General features: G+C 36.8%; 1 protein-coding gene across 1 annotated transcript; it reads left to right on the forward strand.

The window, feature by feature from the left end:
- Positions 1–1,735: 1,735 nt before the first annotated feature.
- Positions 1,736–17,043, forward strand: LOC135684732 (uncharacterized). Its single transcript, XM_065200372.2, has 10 exons — positions 1,736–1,877; positions 7,111–7,224; positions 8,036–8,194; positions 10,408–10,541; positions 11,892–11,991; positions 12,637–12,737; positions 13,660–13,823; positions 15,706–15,846; positions 16,218–16,332; positions 16,839–17,043. Coding segments are annotated over exons 1-10 (1,134 nt in total). The 5' UTR covers positions 1,736–1,772; the 3' UTR covers positions 16,840–17,043.
- The last annotated feature ends 3,409 nt before the right edge of the window (positions 17,044–20,452 follow it).

The raw sequence follows: 20,452 nt of genomic DNA on the forward strand, positions 1-20,452 counted from the left end.
TGGAGTTTATGTGACTTTCTAATAACTTACAAGGGAGACATGATTCAGTTATGAAATAAACTCATTGGCCCTAATTTGACACGATGAGCATGGTCAACAAGTTACCAATTCAAAAGAAGAAAAAGAAGAATGGATATAGAAACTCTTTTAGACTGTAGACTGTAGTTTAGTTGTACATAGGAGTTTCATGCTTCAGACTGGAATTTCAAATATCATGCTTTAATCTAACTTTCTATAATTTTTTCGTTGTATCCCCAATAAGCTTTTGAAAGATAAATCAATCAAGATTTTGAATGATTTGATTGATTGATGATTGTGAGATTTTCCAGTTTCCACATGCAACCATGGCAACAGTTTTGTCATCATAGCAGGTCTTGCAGAAAAAAAGAAGCACCATTTTGTCTAAGACTGCACAATCCCACTCCAAGCAAACGGCTGTATGAAATATTCTGAAATGTTTTTTAAGTTAATCTAAAATGCTTGCTCGCCAAAAGTTTCTGTATCTCTACAGAATGTTTTACAATTTCCTCTCCTTTTAGTGTTTATATAGAAAGGTCTTTGACGTTCTTGACATTCCCGATAAAACAGAAACTGAACTTCAATCCATAAAAAATCTGGATTCTAAAATTCTTGTCAGGAATTTTGCAGATTTTGCTCCAAGAAGACCGGGCTTAGTTTGAAACTTTTAAATACTGTATGTTTATCATTTTTAGATGTTTCCTTACAAACATTAGAAAATCAGTTTTTACACGTAGAGCTTCCTCGCCTTTACACAATTCAGAATATAAAGGCTAAAGGAATTGTGAAGGAAATAGACAGTTTCCTATACAATGGGGTCAGCCCCCAAAAGTTACATATGATGATTACTGTGTTTAATTAGCCAACCATTACCACATAAAAAGCCATAGCATTTCCAAATGCATATACAAAATTGGGCGTTTTCCCAATTCTCAAGGGTGTGGTCAGCAAAATTTTCCTCTGAGTAAACCACCGGTCTACATTCTGTCGGACTCCTCCTTGCCTTTCTAATCTTCCGACCCTTGCTATATCACTGGGTAGAAGTAGAATAGGGAGGACAGGGGGCAACAAGAGAAAAATTATAATTCCAATTTATGTAAAATAGGACCTGATTCAAAGTTTTGAGAACCTGATACATGTGAGCTTTTACCATCAGGCCTAGATTTTAATTGCTTTTTTGGTCTAAAAGTAAATAAAAAGGTAAACATTTAACGATTTTTATGATTTTGATACTAATTTGGCATCACAGACGTAGTGCATGCAAGGAATATAAACTTTCTGGATTTTTTTCGCTATAAATATTGTATTTCGAATTCAGTCCTCGAAATAGGATTTCGCATCTTTAAATTGATAGTTGTGATGGTGAGTCCCCATGCTCTAGAAAGGAACCCAAGTTTTTGAGAGGAAAGTTCAGCAATAAAAGAGAATTGAGATTTCCGATTTAGTTTACAAGAAGATATAGAAAGGCCTAATTGTGATAAACAAGCAGAAATGTGCAAGTAACTACCATTTATCCCCCCATTTATGGAGACGGGAGAAAAGTTGAGGTATAGTGTTTGCATGAAATGACAACCTATAAGGTTTTAGTTTTATCAACGCAATTTGTTCGACAAGATATTCACGATGTTAGTCAAATTAAATCTGCTTCAAACCAGCTGAATAAAAAGAATTTCTCCTTCAAATCTTAGGGCGCCATCTTACAACAACGTGAACAGGCACACTGATAGGTCACGTGGTATAAATGGCAACAACATATGGCACCTGCGGGTAAAGGAGAAACGATTATGGATCGCTTAGAGCCGTATTCTGCTCCATCATGGGCCTCACAGTTACGAATGTTGCCGAAAAGCCGACTTAAAGTGGGTAGAATGGAAATTTTTTTCATAATTTCTGCATAACATGCTGAATTTTTCTATTTGCAGTCGATGGTCTTAAGATTTGGATGGCCTAGCGAACCCAGAAATTTAAATACAAGACTGTCGCAAGCCGGATTGAATTGTATTAAATTATAAAGATTCAAATAGCATCGTGTCGCCTTTCTAAACTGATATTTGCCAAGAGACAACCGAACGGAAAGAATCTCGTTGTTTTAATACACAAGACAGATGTATTTTTAGTGTATCCGTAACTTCGTTAAAGGCCATGTGCAAAATTATAACCATACCATTGGAAGCACCGTGACTTGCATGGGCCTAGCATTTCGGACCTAATTTTCACACAAAAAATCAGACTTAAACCAGAAAACTTATCATAGCCAATGTGAATCAATGCTTCTTCGTTTGGACTTGTTGTAAACAGATTCATTTCGCTTATGATAAGTAAGTGTGTGTTTGGGGGGGGTCTTTACTAAACTATGGACAAAGAAATAAGACTAGGTTTTAATTTTGCTGTCCCTATTTGTTCTATTTAGTGGAATCCTTATCAGCCAATTGAAAATCGTTTTTACAAAATGTATTCGTTTTTACAAAGCAAGCTTAGGTATTTTAATTCTATTTGAACGCCAAATCTTGTCTTCTCGATGTTTCCGTTTTCACGTGGACACTAGCATTCACAATTTGAAAATAAACAGTATTCGGGCATTCATTTTTTATTAATGGCGTATTTATAATATACCTATATGTTTTTGATTACAAACAGATACCTATTTGACAATTTAGCCAACATAATATTAGAAAAAACATAGTATAACATAAAACGTACGAGCTATACACTTATTTTGAGAATATTGTTTATTAGAATATTCACCCTAAGAATCATCAATTTTTAAGCATATTAATGGAAGAAGTTTCACGAATTTTTTAACAGAGAATCACCTGGCAGACAAATCTTGTTCAAAATGGGTGGTTTCTGCTTGCATTCCCCTGAAACCATATTTAAAATTCCTTATGATTGTCGAGGCTTGGCAAAATTTTGGTATTTTTACAAAATGAATATTATTTAACGGTAGATTTGCGAGTTGACTGAACCAAGTTAAAAATACATGCAAGATAAAAATACAACTCATGATTATTTTAGGTATCGGATAAACAATTGATAAATGTTTTTATAACAGATTTTTATAACATTTTATAACAATTTGTTGCAAGTAAATAAATTTTGAATTTTGATAAAGGTAAGTAAAGTTGTTATTGTTTTGATATTTTTTCGAAAAGGTTTCTTTGTTATTCAGTATAACATATTTCACAATCTACGAGAACTATATTTCATTCTCCACTTTACCCCCAGAACAGAACGTATAAAAGACGTTGTTTCTCGGTTTTTTCTCGGCCAATTTGATATCTGACCTATTATTTCAAGTATAATTCGCATAGTCTAAACTTGCTAATAATTTTTCCTTTCTAAGGATCTTTTATTCTTGCAGGAAATTCTCCATTTAAAATTTGTTTTTCATAAACATTATGTACGCATTTTGATTGGCGGTAATAAAATGCGTATAAAACATTAACGAGCTCGTACATCTTTTACAAAAATCCCTTCGACTTAAAAACTTGACACAAAAAAAGCAGCAATGAAACGAGTACGATGGTATTTGCAGATAGAACCAAAGTGTAAAGGAAGGCTGTCTTCGTGTATGCTTTCCTTTTTCCAATCTCCCTCTTTTTAAGCAGGACACCCGGCAAGAGTGGATTCTTGCATATTCTTTTGTTATTGTGGCTAAAGGGGATTAAAGGCAATCTGTCACGACTTTGATTGATTATAAGAACAAAGGGATTTTTTTTGTTTTGTTTCCAGTCCACTTTTAATTTATCGCATTGTAAAAAATATGGTGGAGCGCTGGAATCATGTTTAGGCTATTGTTCCAGCTATTGTTCTCATCAAACAATCCACAACGAGACAGATTGCCTTGAAATAGATAGATAAGGCCAGGAAAATGAAAAGAAAAGCCATACACGATCAAGCCAAATGAAAAGTATTATTGTTACAATACACCGCGGTCAGTGCTTTGTCAGTAGTACGGGGGATGGTTCCGCAACAAGGTGGAAAAGAATTTTCTCTATTGTTTGTAAGCAGTGAGTTAAACCATCTATTGTAAGGGGAAGGAACGTGCGAGCGAAAATTTCAAATGAGTGAGCAACTCTCCGTCCTGGAGTCCAGGAGCATGCGCAATATCAACTTCGCTTCATGCACGCGCGCTTCGATTCCAGGACGCAGAGCTGCGTCACTCATTAAACAACTTTCTCTTGCTCATCCCCCAGCAGTTTAGGAAGGTCTGGCCACCCGAAGAAAATAAATAACTTTTTGATTACCAGCCCCCCCCCCCCCCCCCCAAACTAAGGAACAAAAATTTGCGCTCTGCAAAGAATAAGAAATGAATCTAGCATTTAAAAAGAAAGGGCTGCATCGCACCAATGAGCAAGGAACTTGATTTTGAATTTGAACCTATCCTTAATTTGTCAAACTTTGAAATGGTGATTTCTTTAAATTTGTTGACTTATAATTTATGATAAACTTTGAATGTATACGATCCCATTCCCCGTTATAAGCAATAACCCCACGCCTCCTTGAGTCATACATATTGATATTTTTCAAGGTCAAACGCTCTAACTTTGCATGCGCGTATAACTAGTGCATGCAGGTCTTGATTTACTATTGCTCTTCTCTTCAACAATTTTAAAACATTTTGAAAAATGATGCATCGACATAGCGTTAAAATGATATCAATTTATTTGATTGGTCGTAAGTATTAAAAGAAAGTAAAAGCCTAGATCGCACCAAAAAGGAAATGATCTGGTCAATTTGCAGGAAAAAGTATTGACGATAGTGAGAAGTAGCGGTCACCGTTAGAGAGCGTCTACCACTGGCAGCTAACAACTGACCAGAACGAAATTTGGCATCTACTAGAATAAGGAAGAACCTATAAAAAATTTGTTTTGGCCGGATGCGCCACGGCTACAGGCCATTTTGAAATGGAGCGCAAAGTATTCAATCTATTCATATGACTATGAGTCCTATTTTTTATTGGTTAAGGTTTCAGTGTGAATTTGGCGACGTGGGACACACAACCAAAAGATTTCGGGATAGAATGAAACACCTACCGTCTCTACCAACGTTAAAAGTATACCTCTCTCTCTCTAAGAAAACTGTGTCCTCAGCTCGCAGGTCAAAAATTAATAAATGGACTTCAAGAATTTCGGAACATAATGGCAAATATATTGAAAAAAGAGTAAAGGGACTGATATGCTTCCTTGAGGTGCACCATGTGCTTTTTTGGTGCTCGGGCAATGTTCCGCTTACGCAAACATTTTCGCGAATCCGCTACTGTTTGACAAATAATCCGCCAAGAATCTCTGGATCCCAAAATCCGTAATCCATAATCCGCTTAATCCACGGATCCATAATCCATAATCCGCTTAATCCACGGATCTGCATACCCCTACATCCCCCATGCCCCTCTAGATCCTCTTAGGCCGCTGTGGCTGAGTAATGATCCTTTTATGCATTTTTCAAATATTTTATTGAAAGTTGGCAGCAAAGGTATATGATGATAATCTGGACCTTCTAATCTGGATTTAGCATTATTAATTAATAGGTATTACTTTTGCATATTTCAGTAGGGATAGGTGAATGCCTGAGCTTAAGTAATGATTAATTAAAACTTCAAGAGTTTTGACTAAAGCGTATTTAATCATTTTTTTGGAATTTCTTACAAGTTTGGTGATTAAGAACCACTAAGCTCATAAAAAGAACTTTTAACTCATCGCGATTAACATTAATGAAAAAATTTTCCTGAATCAGATAGCTTGAAAAGTCTTTGCAGTTTGCTTCAGCAGGAACTTTCTTATTTGCAACTATTTTTGAAAAATGATGGAATTTATATTAGAAGGATGTTTATGTTCAGGGATAAATTATCCTTGAATTATATCTTGAGCACATTTTGTTTTATTTCGGCTTAGTAATGCATTACAATTTTATGAACCATCTACATTTTAATACTATTCTATTATTGAACAAGGCTTTGAACATTTAAATCATTATCTTTTTAGTAATCATAGGTATCTTCAAATTATTTGTACCTAATTAGATGCTGTAAGCGAAATTCAATTGAATTTAATTGAATTTAGTCAACCACTGTGCCAAATCGATTGTCATGTTCAAAATTCAATGATTCTCGGTAGAGGTCATGTGTTAAGCTGTAGCTCAAGAAGCCACTATGCTTCCAAAGGTCCGCAACCAAGCCTTATTATAGGAAATTTGATCACTGCATAACAGTTTTTATTTCAAAAAGATAAACCGAGGCTGCGTTGAAAGGAGTCTGAGAGATGAACCATTTTGGGTCTTTCTAGGTATTCTGATTTTGTTTTCATTTTGTTACGAGTTATGCAGAGTTTGTTAGCTTTAAAGTTTCTATGGCACTATGAATTCTTGATAATGGTGTTTCGACGATTAATTACTGTACAGTTTTTCATTTATCACTGCACATTTTGGATGCTTCATTACAAAAATACGCTATCACGGGGCGTTGAAGTAAGGTCTGCCTGATGCTGTTAAATATTTCTCAGTCTTCCATCAATATTCTGACATTTTATCCTCCGAAGAGTGGCACAAGAAGATAATGTTTCAAAATGCCATGATTTTTCATATGCCATGAAGAAGGTGACAAAATCTGATAGGGCACCAATGTGACAAATCAACAGTTAATTATGGGTTTTGATACAATAGTAGTTGCATAAGATCAATCTGTGAAATTCAGGGAGAAAGAGGATTGATTTGAGGTGGCTGGTCCTATAAATTGATTTATGCTAAGGTAACTGGACAAGTAGTCTGTAGCCTGTCTTTGAATTAGGGGCCATATATTTTTTACCAGAAAGACTCTTCTTAAAGCTCTGATAAAAAGTACATTTTTGCAACCTCTTTTCCCCTTGAAGGCTAAATAACCTGGGCAATGAACCAAAGGAATTCCTGTGTTTTTCAATATGATGTCTATTATTTATTTATTTCTCAATGCTATCGCGCTCGATTATCTTCATAAATCCATTTCTCAAAGCTTGTAATTGCAGTTAAAAAATACGAAGCAAGGTACTTTGTCTATGGTAAGATATCCAATTTTACGTATGAAAATTTTGCATCTATAACTGTTTTGTGCAATTGCAGCTTGCACAAAAGAACACTCCAATTCATCAGTGGGCCCTACCAAACATTCCTGATGGCTTCAAAGTCTCCATAAAAAGAGATGACATGACTGGCAGTGTCCTTGGTGGTAACAAAGTAAGTGAAAATGTTTTTTTTAAACTTGCAGCCATTTTCCTCTTGATCCTTAGAATGACCCCTTCTTTTAAATTCTTTTAAATTTTAAATAACACCCTGTTTGTTGTTTTCACATATTGGTGTACATTTAGCTGGTGCGTCGTTCTTTTTTCATTAAGCGCAGGTATTTAGTTCCTCAAAAAGCCCAGAATATGTATAGAGAACGACCCTCCAATCTCCCGCTGCCCCACCACCTACATGCTTGATAAGAGCTAGCCTGTTCGCAGACTCGACAATGGGGTGACTATGGCGATGTCTAGCCATAAGGAATTGAGGTTGAATTTCTCTTATGTTAGAAATCCGATAGCGAAAAACGGGAAATATTCAACTCAGTTCCTTATGAGTAAACACCGACATGGTCTCTGCACAGTCGGGTCTGCGAGCAGGCGAAATAAGAAGGCATAACGAGGCCATTATGGTCAGAAATGCAGCAGTGTCTCATCAAGCTTGTAGCTCTAGATATGTTTTGAAACATCGTTGGGTAGGTTTATAATTGGAGGACGGACATACATCCGCCTAAACGCGTCTTTTTCGGCATTATCCGCAACCGCAGTAATTCCGTTTTATTTTAAAACCGTGTAGCCGTGAAACGTTATTAGATCTTCTTTTGGTGTTCCTAAAGAAAATGAATTTGGTTAACCAGCACATGCAGCAGCAATCAGTATTATCCTACCTTCAAAGGGCCCTTTTTATGATGCTTCAATGAGCCCTTTTTGCACATGATATCAAGTATTATGAGATTAATTTTTTATTTATTCTTTTTCTTTTGCAGATCAGAAAATTGGAATTTCTCTTAGCAGATGCAGTAGCAAAAAACTATAACTCAGTAATTACTTGCGGGGGCATCCAGTCAAATCATTGTCGAGCCACTGCGCTGGCGGCCCGTCTCGTCGGCCTCAACAGCCATCTCATTTTAAAAACAACTGAGCCAGTAAGTGGCTTTTTCCTTTTCTTTCCATTTGTTTAGTGTCCGATAGTTCTTATGATACATAATAACATTAAAAATCGGGTGTATGGCATTCCATTCTCATCAAAAGATCTGAAGTCTCAAAACTTATCCCCTCCCTAAAGAGGTCGAAATCTCCTGGTCTACACAACATCCCCCCAGAAACTGTGAAAGATGCGGCACATGTTATTATACAGCCCTCCTTCATATTTTAAACCTGTCTGTATCAACATCAACGGTTCCCTCAGAGTGGAAAGTCGCTTGATGTGTGGAGATGCAAAAGAGCTTGACAATTATAGGCCTATTTCAGTTTTACCAGTCTTCTAAAAAATTCTTGAAAGGGTTTTCCATCACCAACTGTACGAATGTTTGGAAAAGAACAAACTTTTGTCTCTATACCAGTTTGGATTTAGAAAACATCACTCAACGCCGTCAGCAGTTGTTCACCTCGCTGACACTATCAGAAAACACGTGGACATGGGCCAACTCACAGAGGCGCTTTTTGTAGATCTCCGAAAGGCATTCGATAACGTAGATCACCAATCCTTGAACTCAAAGATATCCTATTATGGCATTGAAAACACTGAGTTAAAATGAATCAAATATTATCTCTAAAATCGGTCTCAAATCGTCAGCTTTGAGGGAGAAAAAGCAAGAGAAAAAAGATCTGGTTCGGCGTGCCACAGTGGTGAATTTTGGGTTCACTGCTTTTTCTGATTTATGTAAACGATCTCCATCAGCAGGTCGAGAAATCAAAGATCATAATGTATGCAGATGACACTGTATTTTTGTTTTCGGAAAAAATGAAACATGAAATAGAAATAGAAAAGGCTATGAATAATGACGTTGAATTATTACATAATTGGCTGTGCAAAGATGGCTTGATATTCAATCCAAAACAAGCAACCAGCATAGATAACAATTGACTCGAAGGCCATCAGTAATACCGATACCTTGGAATCTATTTAGACAAGTCTCTCACTCTGAACGATCATATCCAAAAAATCTGTAAGAAAGCTTCAAGCAGGCTAGGTCTCCTGCGCCGAATTAGGCCAATAGTCGCCATCTATGCTGCTGTGGAATCGTAAAAAGCCATGGTTCAGCCAGTTATGAATTACTGCAGCATCGTGTTCTCGACTTTATCAGAGATGAATGAATCGAAGTTAAAGAAGATTGAGAAGAGAGCACTTAAGATCGTTTTCGTATAACAGCATAATAACCACCGTGCCTGGCGATCATTCGCTTCCATGAGATCAACTCAATGTGCAGATTTCGTTTTTAAATCGCGTCCTTAGATGAACCTGCTCCTGGTGTCTTCCTTAACTATTCTACGAAACTGAAACACGGAAAAGCAACAAGACGTAATGACCTGCGGATGTCAAAAGTCAAAACAGAAAGTTCAAAAAGAGGGATCTTCTTCAATGGAGTAAAAATATTCAATGCTCTGTCACTTAATATCAAAACAGAGAAAGAGAAATTCAAAAACGCTTTGGAGGAACATTTTAAGGGTTAAACTTGTACTAGAAAACCCAGATTGTGCAAAACACTATAATGGCGACATGTTTCGGATTATTGGTAAAGCCCGATGGTCGTTCCACCTAGCAGTTTTAGAATCTATCTACATAAGCACGAAAAAACCGCTACTGTGTAGACAAAAGGAGTTCGTTTTCATCTTAGGACTCCATTGGTAACATTCTCAATAGGCAAGCGGCACTGATTGGTCAACCTCAACAGTCATGTGCTCGTGTTTCTGATTGGCATATTTCGATCCACAACTGGGTATATATGTTTCTTAGCGTAGAGTTTTCGATCTATGTTCTGACGTTTAAACTCTGAAGTGTGTCAGACGAAAAGCTTTAGTTTACTAAATGTTTGATTTTTTAAAAGCCATTTACAGGTTAAACTTGTATAATAATTGTATAACTTATATAGAATATTGTCTATTTTCAATGCCTTTTTATAAATTAATTGTGGCTTCGTCTTTTAACTTTTCATAGTGCTTTTGCTGATTGAATTACCCTGTATAGATAATGTATTGTTTTTAACTATCAAGATAGGTTCTTTGCTGTCAGACATTTTTATCTATCATAAAAGTTTTTGCAGATTTTAGATACAAAACAAGATCATTCAAAGATAAATTTCTTTGTGAATCGACTTATGCAACGGCCACAAGCGTGACATAACGCGTGTTTTTACAGGACACTGATGCGCGCAACTGCTGTGGAAACGTCATGCTTGATCGACTGAGTGCTGCCGAGGTATACTTAGTTCCAAATGAATCACTTACTAGAGGACTGGGCACTAGAGTTAACAACCTTGCGTCAAGACTTTGGTATATTTCCTTGATTTTTTCATTTTCATTAAATATTCTCAAACATGGAAGAGTTCAGGCCAGAAGGGCATTATGATAGGGTAATTATTGCTAGCTGTACTAAACTAACTTCATTCAACTAACGTAGAAACGACTACAAAAGGGATAGCCACCTTTCTTCACTTTTTATATGCAAGGATCTGATTGATATGCTTGAGTTTCTAGCTCATGACCCTGTTTAGCTTTTAGGATATTGAAGAAACATTGTCAAACTAGCAGGAGAATGCCTACGTTTTTAAGTAGGACTGAAGGCATAGGAAAGAAAACTTTGATATAGATTTGGATCGATCAGAGTTGCTTAATGATCGCACTGAGCACGAAACTCGTAGTAGCAGCTAAGAAACGTCTTGTTCGATACGTCAAATAGCGTATACAGCCCTGCCTACACAGCATCGAGCACTTTATGACGACCGGTAAACAATAATTTCCATATACATGGATCGAGATATTTCATCATAGTAGGTGGATTTTAAAGTGAAGCCATGTAGCGGTAGTTTTTAATATGGCAATGCCTTTGGCAATGGCATGGTTGATCCATTAATATCATTATCGCCAGGCCGATGCAACCAAAATCATTCACAGCTCTAGGCAAGTTAACTTTGAAAGACAAGCCTTCTTGTGATGATAAACAACGACTCTATTTATTTGCAGAGAGAACGCAAAGACAAAAGCTTTTCTCGGCATTGCACAAATAAATTTTAGGATCCAATTGATCTATGATTTCAGTTTTCCTATAAATTAAAGAGAACCATCAAGTAATTTGCTGAGAAGATAAAATTGACAAAATCAGCTTTTAACTGAAATATAAAAAATAATGAATAAAGATCAAGTAACCAGACGTGATATGGCATGAAAGCTGAGGAATCAAAAGTTCCTCAAAATGTAACAAATATGGCAGGAAATTTCAAAAAGTTTGCTGAATATTCAGGACTTTTTTTTACAAGAATTTTTTCCAATTGTGGAACAAAGCCATTCGGAAACAGTATAAGGAAACCAAAATAATCAATATTTTATTTTTAAGATTGATTAACATGCAAAAAATCACCTCTGGTCATGAACTTTTTGTTAATTGAGTCCAATTTATAGAAACATTTTTTTACAATGACGATAATACTACTATTGAGCAAAATTATACGGAAATAAAAATGAAAGGAACAAAGGGTTCATAGAGCTAGCTGATCGCCAAACAATGTCAAAGAAGAGGTTAGCATTCATACAAGTACTGAAAATAAAAGGAATTTGCTCAGACAAACATAGATGAAATTTAACCCACCGCAACTGCATTCTTATATGCATTATCTTTCACGATAGGGAGGAGAGGAAAGAACGTGCTTACGAAATCCCTTATGGCGGGTCATCTTCTCTAGGAACATTTGCTTTTATCGATGTGTACCAAGAATTGATGGATCAGGTGACGTATGCACAAGAGAAATGTGTATTTTCTCGGTTGTAAAACACGATCGTTAAAGTGCCTCTTCAAAGAGCTCCTTAGTTTCTGTAACTGTTTTTGTGTTCGGTTTTTTGTTTTTATTTAAAAAACATTAGCTTTTCAAATTATTATATATGATTTTTTTTAAACTGTTTTCAACCCGGGCTGCTCTCAGTAATTATGTGTCTCTTGCCCAAGGTTTTTTTTAATCAAATGAGGAGACGTTGCAGAAGAGGTTGTGGCAGCGCTTATTCTATCTCATATTTGAAAACTTCAATTTTTTTTTTGAAAATATTAAATTCATTATTCATACTTAAGATATGTTAAAAATTTTGAATTGATTTTTCATTGCCATAGAATAGTCATTTTACGATTCAGCGAAGTAGCAATTTTTTTACAGTCCCTAAAAGTTAGCTGCTTGTCTGCTAAAATGTTGTTTAATCAAAAGGAACAATGAGCAGGCCTTTTATGCTATTATTCTCTGTTATACCCTGGGTACCAGAACCTTACTGAAAAAAATGGTCTAACTTTGTTGGGACTTCAATTTATCAACCCACACTTTCACCTCCCTAGTGTTTTACCGAGGTTCTGGCAGATAGGTGTCATGGCACGTTTTCTCTGTTCCAGGGTATGTTAGAGAACTTCGATGATATATTTGTGGCTACTGGCAGTGGTGGTACAATTGGTGGTCTGGCCCTGGCAAATTATTTGAATGGATCGCCTTTAAAGTAAACATAATAGCTTTTGCATCTTTTCGGATAACGAAAGATTTTAGTGTAGTGGTGTTTTCTTGATCTGTGTTTTTGCAAGAATTTATAAGCTATGATAGATCTTACCCAAAAGACACTTCTGAGCTATAAAATTAGTTGTTTGATCAAAGGAATGAAGGTTCAGGAAGCCATCTCCGATTATCAGCGAGCATGGACCACTTGACGCTCCATAATCAAAAGTGGAGCATGACTGCAGGATAATATCCGAATTTTATAGCAATACCGTACACCAAAGTATACAATGAAATTTGGACCTCAGTCTGTTTTTAAAAAAGAGTCTTGGAAATATAATAACGATGCACTATATTCAGAAGGGTATGATATTCTAAATATAAATGAACTTTTTCAAAATAAATTAAGCAAAGAATGTTTCACATGCGGCTTTGCAAAGTGCATCTGCAAGGGCCTAATGACGGCATCTGCAAAGTTTAAGCAAAGTGCGCGCGTAGAGTGCCAACATTCAATTGAATAATTGTTGTAAATACAAGAAAAGGGCTTAATGATGGTTGCATCACTCGTATAAAAGGAGCATTACTAGTTCCAGAAAAGGATGCTTTGCAAATACCCTTTATCGGGTTGATTGCTGTCTATATTATATTGAAATGAACAAAGAACATTTCTACCAGTTCAGAAATTGGCTTTGCATAGGATAAAAACATTGCAGTAGGGTAAAGCCTTACAAGTAACTTTATACCAGAACAAACCATGGGTAGTCTGCTTTATTGTACAGCCAGTAGAAGATAGAATGTACTTTTATCTAGTGGTTGGATAAAAGTAAATGCTTCATACGTAATGTGATTATGGAAAGGAACATAAGCGTTGTAGCCTCACTTTTTGTGTAAAAAGTTCCGATGTGTATTTTTTCTTCATTATTGTTTAGGGTGCATGGTGTATGTGTTTGCGATACAGCAGACTATTTCTACGATCACATCGATGAACTGATTGGCGAATATGGTCTTCAAGACGTTAAAGCTAGAGACATCTGTGACGTAATTGACGGCTATAAGGGAGAGGGGTATGGCAAATCGACTAAGGAAGAACTAGGTATGAATGTCTTACCAATTCAGTGTAGTTAGTTCCCTTTTAATTTCTTGTAAGTTGATCAGATCATTATGTGCAGCAGGGTTCTTGATAAGTGCTGCAAAAGCAACAATAGTGACTTTATAAGTATACAAAAATTGCAGAAACTTTGATATAGGTAGTTATTACCACTGATACCACTAGAAAAATTAATAGGATGTATCAATATAATGTCTCTGGAACCACAGTAGATTCAATTCCTGCAAGGACCATTTCTAGCTGCCTATGTAGAAATGGTTGAAAGCGTGATCTTTTATTTGCCAGGATTAGTAGTTCACTAGCATAGGTTCCAAATCTTTGATTGGCTGAGCGACCCAAATTCTCCATACTCCATTAGCCAATCAGAATTCAAGAATATGATCAAAAACATGCTTAGCAGCTAGATATAGGCCTATTTTGCACGTTTTCACCGCTACGCACTAAAAAATAGTGAAAGATATAACTCCCCTTCTCCTTGCTTCGACTATCCTCACACGGGACACCAGTGTAAAATTCAATTCGAGGCTCTTCTGAGCTGTATCACAGAAAAGGAATTAGGCAAAAGAGGAACTCCTGCCTATCAGTTGATGCCTGAAAAAACTTGCACAGGTGTTAACTTATACGAGGCTTAGCATGTATCTGTCGGGGAAATTTAAAAAAGAATGAAAGTAGACACCTTTATTAAAAACGAAATGCCTCACGATAGTGAACAAATTCAATGACGTATCATAATTCGTTTATATCTGATCAATGAATGATAATTTGTCATGGCCAAGTTTCGTCTAATGAAATCGAGGTTAAAGGGGAATTAAGGAATTCTATTGTTGACTGAGGCTTCAAAAACAACAAGGAACCGATGAGAGTTACCTTTCTTTCTATTTCCTATTCTGTAGCTGTATTTCGTCTACAGTTACGCAGCGCGTGGGCTAGAAGGCACAGAAACCCGTAAATAAACGACAACAGTGATACGCTCAAAATTAACTTTTCAGCTAAGATTCGACTAGCAATTGTAAAATTGTGAATTCAACTATCGACAACCCTCCTTCTAGCAAAGGAACACAGCAACAAAACTTTAATACTATAAAACCACCAATTTTTTATTTTTTACACCAACTAAAATGATACCTACACAATAATACCTTGAAATACAATCACTGTGTAGTGATGTTAATGTCATGTGATATCTTCCTTTGAATAAAAACCTTGTTTCATAGCAATGCCGTCTGACATGAGCACGTAAAGCAATAAATAGAAACCAATCGGAAGCGGGACTCATGTGTGAGGCGTCATATCCCTTCACCTCATTGTGTTTGCAGCAAATCTTTGCTAAATCTTTAGAAAATCGTTGTTGGTCTGCCTGTCTGTCTTGCATTAGGAAAAGTAAAGAAAATGCTCTCAAGTGGCATGCTGGCAGAGGGACAAGGGAGGGAATTGACCGTCCCCCCTTCCTGATCAAATATCAGGGGCACCAAAATGAATAATCATCTTAAAGGGGCTTCGAAGGTCCCCTAGCCAAATAGCTAGCAAGCAAGGACAGTTTACATGAAAGAACCCAACAATACTAAAGGCGGCCATTGTATAACAATCTACGAAAAGTTGCTTTGAAAGAACAGGAATAACCTTGCAACATATCACCTCTTCCTTCTTACTATCTTTGATGCGCTTAACAACGATCGTCAAACACCATCTCAAGATCCCAAGCTGAATCTAAACGATTTTTGCAGACATCAGATACCAGGCGCGTACCGAGGTAGGGGGTGAGGGGTGCCTTTGAGGACCGAACACTTGACGACTCCAAAATGTGTTTAGGCTTGTTTGCCTGCCAATGGATGAAACAGCTTGTTACCTAATTTTCTTATTCTTTCAGAACTTCTCATTGAAATTGCCCAGATGACAGGGGTTGTCCTTGACCCTGTGTACACACTCAAAGCAACTCGAGCGATGCTTAAGGAAATGTCAGAGAACCCTTCAAGATTCAAAGGAAAGAGAGTTCTTTTCATTCACACAGGTACAGATGCTTTTTAAGATGCATGCTAACAGCTGTTAAACGATTGTTCTTTACAAATTCTTCTTTTTCGGATGTGTCCCTTCCTTAGAGGTGCTCTCATTTCCATGAAAAATGCTTGTTGAAATGTTTAAGACACTAAAGCGAATTGTTAACATATGAAAATAAAGAAAATGCACCAACCCCAAACACTACCGTACGTACCTTTGGTAATAACCTGTCTTTCTCAAACAAGTTTCCTTTTCACAATACTCCCTCTTTTATATTTACTTTCAGCGACAAATTTTCTTTAAACAACTTTGTCTGATTTTGATGATTATTTTTATCAATCGATAATCTGTCTACACGTTGCTAATTAGTATCTCCCTTTTAAGGTGGATATTTTGCCCTATACGACAATCGAATCAATGATTTATTGCTCAGTGGGGAAAAAACGCAGAATAAAGATTTCAAGATTTGGGCTGATGCAGCAGCTGATCCTCTGAGCTGGTAAGTTGATTAATTACGTGGAGCATAGAAAATTAAGTGTACTTCGAAATAATTTTCAAATATTTAGACAGTGGAAAGTGGAAAGCGATTAACGGTTTTACTTCTTTATGTTAGGAGGCAGAAACGCTTGACAGGCTGTCCGCCATATTCTGTGATTCTGGCAATGAGTTTAGATAAAAGGAAATAAGCAGGAACAAAGCAAAATGGCGACAAAAATCCAATAAGTTGAAAAATCGAATTTTGAAATAAGTTAAATATATTACCCTTTCTTTTTTTGTCTGAATCTTTTGTCTGAAACTGAATACAGAACATAAGGTTATAAGAAGCTCAAGGGTACTTTTTATCCAAGGGAGCAAAAAAATAATTCAAGATCGCTAGTGCCTATAAAGAATACTGTCGCTTTATCTTGTGATCAATTTATTGTTTTTCATTGTTTTTCAAGTAGAGGTTAAGCTACCAATAAAAAAATCTTAACTTCGTGTAAACCGAAAATGTTTTATTTCTAGATGACATCTATAACGACAAATGAAATTCTGATGTTGCTTTTCCTGTTAGAATTGACCATCTGATAAAAGACAAATGGAACCATCGTTACCAACTTTTATTATTGTACTTAATTACCAATTCGACTTTGATTGAAGGCGTATATTTGTCATTAGTTTGTTATCTACTCAAGGTACAAAAAATGTTTGCTCGTAGTTAACTTGAAAATCAGATATGGGTTGCTGCCTATTTCCTTCCTCCCAGCGCTTTGGACCAACGTCTGTTTGTTGTTGGCAGCGTGATTTCGAACGTGAGCTAGTTATTAAAGAAGCAACAATTTAAAAGCAAACCATTCCTAGGTGAGAATAAAAGTTTAAAAAATGGTCTATCTTTGAAAATTAAATCCAGTTTTTCATTGTATCAGTACAAAACCCTATTTTATTGGCAGGAGAAGAACCCTTTTGTTTCTTATTGTCCAAAACTAGTATGAGATTCTCGAAGCCCTGTGCTTGGTCCTCTCTCACTTTAGGTCCCTTGCAAAAGTTGTTGTGGTAACATCGCAACGAACTTATAATTAGAAATATCTCATTCCAGGAGAAAATACAATTTGAATTGTGTGAGCCTAATTGGAAGATCCCGGTAATGGATACATGAGTATAAAACAGGGCCTCCGATGAAGGGGGTCCCGGGGCCATGGCACCTCTATTTTTTGCAAAATAGTAGAGTTTTTTTCAAGGTATTTTGTTATGGTTACTAAATCCCGCCCCATCCAAATTTCCAACTTTTCTCGACGCCCATGTAATAGGTGGATCCAGGAAAATATCTAAACTGTACTTGGTGAGAGAATGGGCAAGGAAAGGCATGTACGTAGCTAGGGGGTGGGGTTCTCGGTGAAAAAGCAAGAAATATTTTTCAAGAATCTAGGTTGATATAGAATCAGCTCTAGGAACGCTCTAATGTTATCATTATCAGGTACCATCTTCTATCAGAAGGTTGGTACCTTGACCCTCCAACTATCCCAAAATCTGAGTTTTGGTTTGTTGTCATGGTCATAGATAAAACCTCGTTGGTCATAGATAACATGGTCTAAAGTTATAAAAAGTGATAAACAAGTTCATCCTTATTATGAAAATAGCCTTTATATTTTTAAATGGTTTGAGACTTCACAGGAAGCAGTTTGGCCACATTGTATAATTGCCAACAGTCATATCTTAGGAACGCCGTTTTCTCGGAAAATCTTATCTTTATCTGCACCCTCCAAGAATTTTAAGGGCCTCACCTTAAGGATGATCATTGCAGAATGGTCCTGGCCTGGGTGATTTTACATCTACATAATCAACTTGAATTATGTTCCATATATAGTTAAATCGTCTTTGCTATTTTGAAGGATTTTTCTAAAGAGCAGTCTAATAATTTTTTTTCAAATAGGACCAAACAAACGACAGGGCATTTTTAACATACTCAGTGATGGGGGCATTCCCCACCCACACCCTCTGACTTCCCCCACCACTGACAATAAAAATTCTCCTTTTACCCCTGAATGCCTGGAACATTGTAGGGCCTTATCAAAAGAACGAACACAATCCAAAAGTACCGTTAAATATATCAACGAGGCTTTTTGGTGAAAGTAGTGCCAAACGTAATCCCTATTGTGTTTCAACAATATAGACCAGGCGAAGAAAGGGGGTATCGGCCCCCGAAGGTACAATTTATGGCATAGAGTGGATTTGGTCAATCTTGGGGCGCTGATTCTGAAAATCGATGTTAAACGGGCAAATTCGGGGGCTTTCAGTCTCATTTCGATGCTGAAATTTTTTGGCCAATTAGATACTTCTGCATTAAGATAGTGTTAGAACATTATAATTGCTATTAGAACAAAACAAACGTGTCTAGGGATGTTGAAAAATCGTGTCTAGGGATGCAAAAACATATCTTTATAGCTTTTTCAACAGTAATTGTCTTTTTCTAACATAATTTGACCCCCCTGTCAGGCCATATTTGGTGTACCCCCAACACCCCCCCCCCCCAAAAAAATCCCAATATTTAGCTTTTTATAGAGCCCAGAGTATAGGAGCTTCAAGAGTGCGGAAAAAATCCGGAAAAAGAAAAGGAAAAGAGTTCCTCATCATTTATCATTTCGGAATCATTATAGTCTGAATTTTCAGGTTCTCGTTGGTTAATTGGCTAATTGGCAGCATAGGGGAAAAATGTACTTGCCATGCGCCCGATGAATCACAGGGGTCACAGCAAATGTCAACACTGCTCACGCAACATTTCAGGACGAATACACCACATTGTTTTGAATGATTAAAGATTCGTCGATAGATCGACATATTCAAAACAAAGGCAGCACAGAAGTTGCATGGTTGTTCTAGCAACAAATGTAACTAGTTCTATTGCCATAACACAGATGAAACTTTAAAAAATAGGCATTAAGTGTGTCTCGATTAAAATTTCCATTAAAACTGATGCAAATTCCAATCTGGAAATGCATTTGCATACAAGTACATATTTTCACACACCACAAAAGAATAAAATAAAATACATAATTTAGATGCAATAAGCAGAAAAGGGCGAAAACACACCAACCATTAGAAAGTTGAGGACATTTTGCAACCAAAGTTTGAAGAATCCAGGAAAATGTACACGTTTTCCCCATTAAGGATAGGAAATGATACATCCAAAAGCTGTTTTGTTAGGCAATGAAAATCACTTGAAAATTTTCAAGCACTAGAGTGGTACAATCCTTGAACAAAAATTGTCAGAGAAGAGGTTCCGAAAAAGACATCTCCCTTGACCGAAGATAAATAAAAATGCGACTTGTGCTAAACACGTGCACTACACAACATGTCTTCAGAAACCATTCCAACAACCAGGGGCGGATCCAGGATTTTTGGTGACTATAGCTCAAATCTTTTGGGATCGGAACCACGCCCTCCTTGCTTGCGGGACACGCCCACTATATGGGCAAATGATATACCATGTGTGTTTATAGTTGCTTCGTATTCATAAATATTCCTTCAAACATCCCTTTTCTATTCCCAGGGACGCCAGAGAAGGGGGTGTGGGGGTACAACCGCCCCTGTTGCCCTTTGGCAGAAGGGGCAAGGGTTGTTTTTAATAAAGTTGCCTTGAAACTGGCCAATTGTAATAATCAGAGAGATTTGTATGAAATTCTGAACTTCTCAAAACATGTAAAATAATTCCTTGTGCCGAAAGTTAGCCAATGTTGAAGATACCTACAGATAATAAAATTGCAGTTACGTATGAATTTGTAGAAGCTGAGAATTATCTTTCAAAAGCCTTTTTACTCAAGCCTGCCCCCCCCCCCCTTTTGCCGCCGTCCCTGTCTATTCCCTAGTAGGTCCTTGCCTTTGAAGCTACATTACAGGGGACCCAGGATGTGAAAACGAGCAATAGTCTACTGTTGCTTTACAGGGGACAGAGAGCGGAGAAATACTGTGGATACTCATATTCTATTGGTTAAAAGGCCATTTTCAAACCTGACTATAGCTTGACTATAGCTCGCGCCAAAAATTATAGTACGGGTTTCATTGTCTTCGATGCCTTTTCCAGAGCAAATCCCCAGACCGACTATAGCTCGGAATATCAACTGTAGCTCAATTCTGGTTGGTTA

The sequence above is a fragment of the Rhopilema esculentum genome, chromosome 21 (assembly GCF_057945365.1).
Source record: "Rhopilema esculentum isolate cy_ngs chromosome 21, ASM5794536v1, whole genome shotgun sequence".
In the NCBI taxonomy this organism is placed as follows: Eukaryota; Metazoa; Cnidaria; class Scyphozoa; order Rhizostomeae; family Rhizostomatidae; genus Rhopilema; species Rhopilema esculentum.